The 12,171-nt window shown below is 35.0% G+C and overlaps 1 protein-coding gene across 1 annotated transcript; it reads right to left on the reverse strand.

The window, feature by feature from the left end:
- Nucleotides 1–3,359: 3,359 nt before the first annotated feature.
- On the reverse strand, nt 3,360–5,349 carry LOC113288686 (probable acyl-activating enzyme 6). The gene has a single exon (XM_026537805.1). It carries the CDS (start codon nt 5,201–5,203, stop codon nt 3,455–3,457), a length of 1,749 nt encoding a protein of 582 aa, XP_026393590.1. The 5' UTR covers nt 5,204–5,349; the 3' UTR covers nt 3,360–3,454.
- Between the last annotated feature and the right edge of the window lie 6,822 nt (nt 5,350–12,171).

Raw genomic sequence — 12,171 nt, forward strand, 5'->3', positions numbered from 1 at the left:
ATTTTGTGTTGTAAATAGTAAAATTTCTGGGGTGTTTTAAACACATTTCCGGGGGTCCCCTTATCCAAATTGGGGTGCCTTTAATACTTTTCTGGGTCGATTTTTCCAATAATGTTTCTTTTCCAAAAATACCTACACATGTAAAACACCATAATAAGTACAAAAATGAGCACTAACAATATATAGAATTGACACAAATCAGACACAAAAATGTGTCTATAAGCTACCTAGCCTTGTTCATCAATATAAATAGAGGACTATCTGCATACAAGATATTCAATATTCGCATCGTGTCTTAGTTGCGACTAGGGTCGTCCTATAAAAACCTAGGTTTCCTCGTGAAAATGTATTAGGTTGTGACTTTTAAAGTCTTCACTAAGGGATTCGTGAAGCCCGATCATACTACTCCCTCCGTTCCATTTTAGATGATGTTTTTGTACTTTTCACGCAGATTAAGAAATGAAGAGAGATGTAAAGATCTTCCATTTATACCCTTGAGAAAAGTATTCAAACATTAAATGCTACTAGTGCATTTAAAAATAAACCTATAGTTCCAAGACAAAATATAAGGGTGTAATTGGTAGTTTTGTAGAAAAATATGAAAATTTTCAAGTATTATGGAACAAAAAAATAATCCTAAAACCTCATCTAAAATGGAACGGAGGGAGTATATTTTACCTGTTATTTCTTATTATCTGGATCTTGTTCTTATTGACTATTGTAGTTCTCGAACTATAGATCAGGAACAAGATGGATATAATCACAAAGTACTCTTCATCTTAAAAAAAAGAAGATTTTTTTGATTCCACAATATAGATATCTAAACTTTTCTTTGATTTGTTTATATTGTTCTTGTGAGGTAGAATCGATAAATCATCTCTATAACCTTTTGAAAAGAGTTGTTATCCTAATTGTTGAGGTTTTCTTGATATCTTCTTTACCTTGAAGATCCCTCATAAGCAAACATATTTCTATTACCTTGATTGAATGTCTTTATGATGGAAATCAATAAGCTATATGTTAGAGACAAAATAGTCAAAAAAAGTCTTTACTTGGGTTGAAGCAACTCTTAGGGTTGTAAAGGACGTCAGCTAAAGGAATCAAGTATGTAAGGTCTTGCAAGATCCAATAAACGGAAGGAACACGACTAAAGCTGAATTTCTTGTGGGGTTGATTCAATTTCAACTACATTCCAGTTCTTAATTTATAGCAGTCTATTATTTATAGCGGTTTAATACAATGTGATATTTAAGTTAAGAACTACGTCCCCAGGTTTTTCTACACATTGCAATTTTCCTCGTTAATAAAATTTTTGGTGTGTTATTTATTTTCCGCATTATCTTATTTATGTTGATAATAAAAATATCACAGGTAGTACGTTAAAAACATAGACAGTTTTTAACCTCAAACTGTATAGAACCTATAAGACTTGCTCTTGTGAATATCTTAAAAATATGTTACAAGACTTATTCTTGTTGGAATTCGTTTCGTGTACAGTTTAGGTACATACTAGGATGATTCTTGGATATTGATTTTTAAGATCGCTCAAGTAAACTTGTTTACAACTGAGGTATACAAGATCTTTATTATTGATCAATACTTACTGATGGTACCAAGTTTGTCCATACAGGTTTCCGAACGAAAAAATTGGTGGTGTAATTGGTACCCTCTCCTTTTTTTATCAAGGATCGATCCTAAGAGCTTCTCCAATGAAATGTATGTGAGGGGAAAAGTATTAATCCACAAAGGATGCACAACCATATTTATAAAAAATCATCTCCAACCCATTGATGTGGGGATGAGGTGGCAAAAAAAAAGTTAGACATCCTCTAGGTGAACCTCTAGTTTTAGACATTCACGTAGAGGATGTCTTCCCATCCTAGTCACACTTTGACTAATAAAAATCAATAAGAACAATAATGAAAATAATTTTAACCAATTATGTGCCTACAAATAAGTAAAGAAATATGAAACAATCTAATGGGTTGGAGATAAAATTTATTTTTTCCTAATATTTAGGATTTTATACCTAGAGGATGTCTTAAAAGTGATGCCACATATGAAACATCCACGTTCACCGTTGGAGAAGCTCTAAGTCGGGACCGATCCTGAAAATGTTTAACTTGTTTTACATTTTCGATATATTTGTTATCTTCGGGTTTCTGCAAAAATCGAGACATACACAAGCTAAATTGGGAATTTTCATAAGTGTCGACATTGTGATTTGAATATTTTCTAAACTCTGATAGCTTAATGTTCAAATAAATTCCTTCGATACTCAAGGTAAGATCCTAAATTGATTTTCAATATATATTATTTTTGGTATCGAACTATGTGCTTACCATATCTCAGAGGAAAATTTGCATATCTCTAGTTACTATATTAGTAAACTACATGGATGTATGCTAGCTAATATTAGTTGTCATCTATGAGAACTATCAGTTTAATAGTTGGAATACAGTTGGTATTTGCTAATTTCGGAAATAAATATTCACTGCATATCTTAAAGATTTTTAAGATTGGTAATATCTTATTTTCTAAACAATCTTTGGTCATAACACTGTAAATAGTGAAGTCTTATATTCTACAGACTCATCCCTTGACAGACATCTTGTATTATCTTCATTTAAAATCTTCTCACGGAACAAGAAAATTTTAGTAGTACCGTTGGTGGGGAATTAAATTATCTTATTTCTTAGTTTAATTAGATTCATTATATATTTGATTAGATTATCTTTGATAGATCAAACTTGTTTATTCTATAGTTCTTCTCTTCTAATCAGGTTCAACCTGATTCAAGATCCATAGATAGAATTATTGATTAATCAACGTTAACCGACTCCGTTCTGTGTATGTGTTGATCAATAGTGAAATCAAGTCGTTTGCAGTTGATATTTTGAAGCTTGAAGATTAAAGACTCGAAGACTTTAATCTTTATAATACTCTTTGCGGACTTAATTCTGTGGAATTACCAAACAGTTTATCTTGATAGACATAAAAATTGTACAAATATCATACAAACTGTCTAATTGCATGTTGCTTGGAAACCATCCTCCATCATTTTAGTAGCCATTGTCAAGCAGGAATTAATCAAAGTCTACAATCAGCAGTCCCACCACCATTGTTCTACTTACGTTAGTCTAAATTCTAAAAGACCTTAGTTGTATCATGCCATATTATTAAGTTCCACAATGATACACTTTGGTAATCAAGTCGCAAAGATACATACATGTTTCTGCAAGGGTGCATACATGTTTCTGCAAGTGTCTATCTACACTCTAGCTAGGTGCACGGGTTGCATCCATTGTAGTGGCGCGTCATGTCATGTGTGAAACAAATACTGTGAAATTAAGTTTGTTGTTCAAAAGAAAAAATAAACTCTTTATTGATTGAAGAGAGACATCGTAAACAACAGTCCTCTGATATTCATACCAAACAAACAGATGCATTACATCTAAACAAAGGATAGATTCATATTGGTTTTCATTTGTATAAAGGAAAAGGCTTGGGCTTTCTTATGCGACCTTCTAAATGTGATGTTCAGTCTTGCTTTAGGTACTCTTAAAGCCTTTGCCAAATCTCTTAGTACGAACTTCTGAATCTTCCCGGTTGATGTCTTTGGCAGCTCTTCCTTATAGACAACTGTTTTGGGCACCATATAATGAGGCAACCTATTGCGACAAAACTCAATGAGTTCCTTCTCTGACGGCTGATCCGAGTCTGACTTTAAGCTCACAAAAGCACAAGGAGTCTCGCCCCACAACTCATCTGGTCGAGCGACCACAGCTGCTTCGTTAATCGCTGGGTGCGAGTACAATACTGATTCCACCTCCACACTACTCAAATTCTCTCCACCGCTTATAATCACATCCTTTGATCTGTCTCTAATCTCTAAATACCCATCAGGATGAATTACACCTACGTCTCCCGTATAAAACCATCCATTTTCCTTTAAGCATTTACTTGTACCTATAGGGTCCTTATAGTAACCTAACATGATTGATCCACAACGTATAACAACTTCACCAAGTGATAACCCGTCTCGTTTTACACTCAAACCCGATTCCACATCCAACACGTCTATTTTAGCAGTTGCAATCGTTCGAACCCCTTGCCTTGCCTTCAACCTAGCTCGTTCATCTCCAGATAATCGATCCCACTCGGGTTTCCACTCACACGTAACAACTAATCCAGCAGTTTCAGTTAACCCATATCCATGACTTACAATGAAACCCAATGATTCAGCTCGGAAAAGCACCGGTGCCGGCGGTGGAGCCCCTGCAGTTAAGATTTGAACTGGCCTCTTAAGTGGTTGTTTACCTGGTTCATTGGCTAGCATATTGAGAACAACTGGGGCACCACACATGTGAGTAGCATCATGCTGATTTACCAAACTGAATACAGTTGAAGCATCAAATTTACGTAGACAAATATTAGTCCCACCAACTGCAGCCATTCCCCATGTAAAGCTCCAACCATTTGCATGAAATATAGGTAAAGTCCATAAATAAACAGGTTGTTTTGGTACTGACCAATAAATAATTGAATCAACAGTCTCGATGAACAGACCACGGTGAGAATGAACAACTCCTTTGGGAGATGATGTTGTACCAGATGTGTAATTCAACACCATCGGATCCCACTCACTCTGTGGTGGAATCCATTTAAAATATGGATCTCCTTTCTTCATTAGTTCCTCATAAGTCATATCAAGATCAACGGCTGGAAGCGGATTTGAGCCATTTGTTTCAACCAAATCATCACAATCATCATCATTAATGATCACGAGAAGTGGAGGTTTAATATTAGAAGGAAAAAGAGAGAAAGCTTCTAGAACTTTAGAGTGAGAAAGAAAATCAACAAATATGAGTTTGGATTCACTGTGTTGTAAGAGTATTGAAATTGTACGTGCATCAAGACGTGTATTCATGTTACTGAGAATGGCACCACTCATTGGTATTGCAAACTGAAGCTCATACATGGCAGGAACATTAGGTGATAAAACTGAGATGACTTGACCACATCCGATGCCGAGTGATTTAATAGCAGAAGCGAGTTGCAGAGATCTAGAGTATGTCTGCTTCCATGTGTAAGTGGTTTCATTGTAGATGATAGAGGTACAATCACCATATACAATAGCTGCTCTTTCGAGAAAACCTAGAGGAGTTAGAGGTGAAGTATTTGTGGAACTTAGTAACTCCATTACTGATGTTTCTTCTCTTTTAGTAATAAGAATCTTGATCTCTTTTAGTAAAAGAACTATACTCTGGATTCTAAATATATATATAAGGTAATAAGAATCTTGAGATTTGAAGACAACCTGCAAATATTTGAGCTAATTTAGTTAGATATTCTTGCATGAAAGTGGGAACTGGGAGCTAACTATAAGTAATTTGAACTTGAATAAGTTAGATAGTAGGTGGCCATTAAACTGGCAACATTGAATGAATTTCATTCATGGCCAACCACCCGTCACCCATAAAAATATAGAGTATCACAGGTTTGTTTCAGCAATGCATTGTCCTAGCTAGTCCCTGTTCAGGAATAGTTTCACGTGTAGTTGATAGTTGGTAGTGGTTACTGTGTGATAGTGGTTAATGCGTACACTCTATGATACTTGGTAGTGGTTAATTGAGGTAATGTCACAACTCTTTTTTCTTCTCTTTCTAGAAACACAAGCAGTCTGTCACAACCCTAACTCACACGAAGAGTATGCAATGTATCAAGTCAAACTGAATCCAAATTTGCGCACCCCTATAAACGGAGGTGCACATCACGGGTTTCTTAATTGGTTGACAAAAATCTACAAAAACCACCATTTTTTCCGCTTTACTATTATAGTCCATTATTATTATTATTATTATTTTTTTTGTATAACCCTTTTTCTCCTACGTTTAAAAAACAAAAATAATAAAGATTATGTATAAATTACGGGATCTCTTCTTAATCTTTTTTATAACACCTTTATCTTCCTCCTCTATATAACACCTTTAACTTCTTCCTCTATTGATGTGATGTAAGTTGCGTTGCGAGCTATTTCATTCTTCAAAAATTTATTTTTCCTTTACTATTTTGATACTCAACGTGCACCATCAAATGTTCTTGGACCTCATCCTTGATTGAAAGTTGTGAAAAATCTATAAGGAAGTTCTCATGTTAACTACTGAATTTTTCATCGGAATAAAATTGAATGTTTTGAAACCCATATTCAAAACTTATGAAACCCTAAGATTTTTAACTGTTCTAGAATTTTTAGTGGGAGGTCAGGAGAAGTCAATAAATATTACATTACTTGATTTTATGCCTCTAATCTTAAGTTATTTTTGTTAGTTAAAAATCACCATTACAGAATTGGAGGACCGGAGTTAGCTTGCACAACTCCATTATGTGCCTGTTCAAAGGTTAAACCAAGATATGGTAAACATGTCATTGAAGCCACTAGTTGACTTTGATTCGGTGAAGCAACTAGCACATGTTGACACCATGTGTTTTTGCTTGAAGATGAAGTAAACTTGAGAAGCAAGTTATTCCAGTTTTAGAGTTTATTGCTTTTAGAATTTAGAATTTTTCTAGAAGAGTACTATGGTTAGAGTTTGATCTTTGTTAGGAAAATTTTCTTTGCTTAGTCCTCAAGTTTGTTAAACTATATATAGGATGTTGAGCCATGAGTTTTAATTACATCAATTAAGAGAAGTGGTTTGAATATATCTTCTTCAGTTCTTATTAAGTCTTTGATATCAGATTTTCTACATCTGGTATCAGAGCCCGAAGATCTTTGGGTTGTGGTATGAGTTGTTGTGTAGAAGAAGATAGAAACGATTTTAATTTCAATCAAAGTACCAGTGTTTGATGGAAATAACTTTGAACACTGGAAAATACAGATGGAGAGTATCTTCAAATATCAAGAGGTGTGGGATATTTTTAACACAGGTTATGTAGAGCCAGCAGTAGGCAATGCACTTTCAGAAGCTCAACAAACACTTTTAACAGAAAACAGAAAGAAGAATTCTAAAGAAACATATATACTTCATTAGGGTATTCATGAATCTATCATGAATAAAGTTATATATATTAAAGAAGTCAGGAAAGCTTGGGATGGTTTGGTAAACTATTGCAGAGGAACACACGATTTGGGGATACTTATATTAATTGGGGGATATGAATTACTAAACCCATTCAATAGTGTCCGCTAAGGTGTTTTTTGGGGAAGAATTACTAATATACCCTTACATCTAAATTAAAATTTAAAACTAAAAATCAAAATCAAATCCTAACAAGTTCTTAAGATATGTTAAATTGAATTGTTGTTGAGCAAGAAGAAGAAGAAGAAGAAGAAGAAATGGCTACATTGAAAAGGTACATGATACACAATCATATTTAAAGTGTTGTTGTTGTTTTAGAACTTCTTTGGGTTAGAATCATAGACTGAAACTTTTCAGTTTCAGTTTCAATCCACTCCTGCCTTGTGTTCATGATGAATACCCTAATGTTTTTTGTGCCGGCACAGTTTTTAGGATGAATACCATGCCAATATCTGGTGTCGGCATGGTTTTTCAGGATGAATACCATGCCGATACTTGCTATTTCAGACATATTTCTGTATGTTTTTTCTTCAAACCGGCACGGTACTCTTGGTAATCGACCATGTCGACACTACTACCAGCATGCTCGATAATGAACTTTCTCTGCCGGTAGTGTACTTATAATTTCAAAATTGGGGGATATTGTGTGGTGAAAGTATGAATACCATGCCGATTTGGTCCCTACTGGCATGGTACTCATACTTTAACCATGCCGGCACTGAGTTTTTCAGGCATAACACTGGTGGATTCGATGAAAAAAATCAAATTTCAATACATTAATACCTATATATGACTAATTAGAGAACTTGTATATTCATCTTGTTTACTTTCCTAGGTTAGTTCTTCACCGGAACCTTCATGATCATAAATATCTTGATTTAATGTTGTTTCATCAACAAATTCAATGATAATGATTTATTCTAATGACAAACTAATCTATTAACTTACCTAATTATATCTTGATTAGTGAGGGGTACCTTAGGAATTAATTAAAATACATGGATAAGGGGTGACTATGATTTACTATTTATATCCCGTTTTTTTCTTTTTCCTCTATCCCCCAATTAATATAAGTATCCCTCAATTGCGCGTTCGTGATAAGGTCAAGAAAGTGAGATTACAAAATTTAAAGAGAAAGTATGAACTTTTGCCGGTGGCATCAACAAAATGAATATCAGATTTTTTTCTCTCAAAGACATTAAATCTTGTCAATGAGATGAAAGCTAATTGTGATACAATAAAAGAGTCTACAATTGTAGAAAAGATACTATCTAGTTTACCTGAAAAGTTTGAATCAAAATTCATTGCAATAGAATAATGTAATACGGCTAAAACTATGAGTCTTGATGAAGTATTAGGATCTTTACAGGCTTATGTGAAAAAGCGGGGGTCTAACAACACCACCAAATATTTCGCTTAGCAATCTGTATGGACAAACTCGAATATACTTTTAAGAGAATCAACAAGACTCAATCAATTAAAAGTATATCAACGAGTTTATATCTCTCTTCTTGATTTGATTTACTCAAGAAAGAACTGCGAGTTCTAATCAAGTACAAGGAATAACTTGGATGGTACCAAAGACCAATATCCAAGGATCAATCAACAACCAAAGGTCGGATTTCCAATCGATTGATTCAAACGCACAACCTGTGTTCAATTATATAAATAAGTATAATGCGGAAATAGAAATAACACAGACACCAGAATTTTGTTAACGAGGAAACCGCAAATGCAGAAAAATCTCGGGACCTAGACCAGATTGAACACACACTGTATTAAGCCGTTACAGACACTAGCCTACTCCAATCTAACTTCGGACTGGACTGTAGTTGAACCCCAATCAGTCTCCCACTGATCCAAGGTACAGTTGTACTCCCTAAGCCTTTGATCCCAGCAGGATACTGCGCACTTGATTCCCTTAGCTGATCTCACCCACAACTAAGAGTTTCTACGACCCAAAGTCGAAGACCTGACAATAAACAAATCTGTCTCAGACAGACAAGTATATCAAAGGATTAATCTGTCTCCCACAGATAAACCCTAAAAGGTTTTGTTCCGTCTTTTGATAATAATCAAGGTGAACACGAACCGATTGATAATCCGGTCTTATATTCCCGAAGAACAGCGTATAGTTATCAATCACCTCACAACAATCTTAATCGTATGGTAGCGAAACAAGATGTTGCGGAATCACAAATAATGAGACGAAGATGTTTGTGATTACTTTTTATATCTTGCCTATCGGAGATATCAATCTCAATCCAATCAATCTGATTATACTCGTACGATAGAAGATGCAAGATCTGAAAAAGCGGGGGTCTAACAACACCACCCAATATTTTGCTTAGCAATCTGTATGGACTAACTCTGAATTACTTTCTAGAGAATCAATTAGACAGTGAGACTCAATCTAGGTAAAAGTATCTCAAGGAGTTAATATATCTCTCTTGTTTTGATTTACTCGAGCTAATAGAAATCAACGAGTCTTTAATCAAACACAAGGAATAACTTGGATGGTACCAAAGACCAATATCCAAGGATCGATCAATTTAAATCAACAACCAAAGGTTGGATATTCTAATTGATGATCTACAATGCACAACCAGTATTATTTCAATTATAAAGATAAACAATATAATGCGGAAACAGAAATAACACAGACACCAGAATTTTGTTAACAACGAAACCGCAAATGCAGAAAAACCCTGGGACCTAGTCCAGATTGAAGACACACTGTATTAAGCCACTACAGACTCTAGACTAATCCAAGCTAACTTCGGACTGGACTGTAGTTGAACCCCAATCAATCTCCCACTGATCCAAGGTACAGTTATGCTCCTTACGCCTCTGATCCCAGCAGGATACTGCGCACTTGATTCCCTTAGCTGATCTCACCCACAACTAAGAGTTGCTACGACCCAAAATCGTAGGCTTTGACAATAAACAAATCTGTCTCCCACAGATAGGTCTATCAAAGGATCAATCTGTCTCCCATAGATAAACCCTAAAAGTTTTGTTCCGTCTTTTGATAATAATCAAGGTGAACAGGAACCAATTGATAATCCGGTCTTATATTCCCGAAGAACATCCTAGAGTTATCAATCACCTCACAACAATCTTAATTATATGGTAGCGAAACAAGATGTTGCGGAATCACAAACAATGAGACGAATATGTTTATGATTACTTTTTATATCTTGCCAATCGGAGATACCAATCTCAAGCCAATCAATCTGATTGTACTCGTACGATAGAAGATGCAAGATCAGATCACACAACTACGATAAAAGTAGTATCGGTCTGGCTTCACAATCCCAATGAAATCTTTAAGTCGTTAACCTAGTTTTAGAAGAAGAAAACCAAAGTATAAAGGAGAATCGAATCTAGCACGCAAACTAGTATCACATGTAAGGTGTGGGGATTAGTTTTGCACAATACTAGATGTCTCCTTTATATAGTCTTTCAAATCAAGGTTTGCAATCAATGTTAGCTTAGTAACAAAGCATTCAATATTCACCGTTAGATGAAAACCTGATTTAGATTCAAGCTAATATTTCTCAACTATTAGATCGAAAACTTAGCTTGTTATACACACTTGACAATGCATGCTTCTAGGTTTGTTAACCGTGCCCAAACGTATGCACTTGTTGGTTCAACAATATTTAACCAAATGGTTATCCATATGAGCATTCCATATTAACCACGTTCTTCTTCACTATAACTAGTTCAAATGATTTCAAATCAACTAGTTAGGGAGTTGTTCCATTGCAAGGAAATATCATGTACTACACAAGACACAATTGAAGCAAAGATGATTTGATTCACTCGAATCGGTTCATGAACTTTTATAGCCACGGTTTGCAAACTGCATTCCTCAGTCTTTTTAAGTTAAAAATCAGAAATTATCTTCAGATATATAACCTTCTCAAGTTCGCAGACTAGGTTCGCGTACTTAAGTTACCGGGTAGAGTTTACAAACTCCAGCAGAATTTTTCGGGTATGAGAACTTCAACGGTTCGCGGACTTAGTTTCATGAAAGTAGTTTGCCAACTCCAGTAGAAATTCTCGGGTTTGAGAACTTCGGCAGTTCACAAACTTAGTTCGCGGACTTGGCTCACGCCATTCTTCCGGTTCTCTTGATCAACAAAGTTCTCAAACTTTGGTTCAAGGAATAGGACTTATACATAAATGTGTTTCCACAACAATGATTATGTCCTCCATTGGTTATGTAATCTAAACTCTCATTTCAATCATTGAAACATTCTTAGAGGACGTTATAAAGTTGTTACACCATCTCTCGTCAAAGCATTTTTCAAGATGATTGAAACATATCATGACTTTCGTCACATGTTAAAGATAAACTTGGTGAAAGCGAAAATCTTACCAACTCATATTTCGAGATATAGATAGGCGAGGTATACTCGGCTCGAAATACCAAATTTGTATAATCAAAGTCTATATATATAGCATACGACTTCTTGTCTCGAAGAGTATGAGATAGAGTAGATATACTTTTGAGTGATAGATAAGTTCAAGTATTCACATACCTTTTTGTCGAGAAGTTCCACCAGTTCCTTGAGTAGTTCTTCTACTTGTATGATGAATCTCCATGAAGTCCTTGAGCTCAACTACACTTTCTATCCTAGTCCGACATTTAGCTATAATAGACTAGAAATCAAGACTTATAGTGTTGATCACTAACATTGAAAAACATGCTTAAGATAGCAACGCATGCGAGTTCGACCTAGAAATGCTCTAACAATCTCCCCCTTTGTCAATTTTAGTGACAAAACTATCAATATATATGGAATACAAAAAAGATAAAGAAACTTTAGTAGCTCCTATTCCACATGTCTAATCTTCAACATTCCTCGAAATTTTCGTCACTTCCAAGTACTCCAATGATCCCAAAGTTTGTAAGTTTAGCATCACCGATGTTGAAGATCCGTAGCTATAACAATGAGAAAACATAGTTCTCGATCATTGTTATAAAGCGTTATAGTATTATTACACAGCGTGAAAGTTCAATTGTATCATAACTTGAACAATAATCTAACTATGGTGATATGTATCACTCCCCCTTTGT

This window comes from Papaver somniferum, chromosome 6 (assembly GCF_003573695.1).
Source record: "Papaver somniferum cultivar HN1 chromosome 6, ASM357369v1, whole genome shotgun sequence".
NCBI lineage: Eukaryota > Viridiplantae > Streptophyta > Magnoliopsida > Ranunculales > Papaveraceae > Papaver > Papaver somniferum.

Coding starts and splice junctions, on each gene's coding strand:
- LOC113288686 (XM_026537805.1), bottom strand. CDS start 5,203: ATGGAGTTACTAAGTTCCACAAATACTTCACCTCTAACTCCTCTAGGT.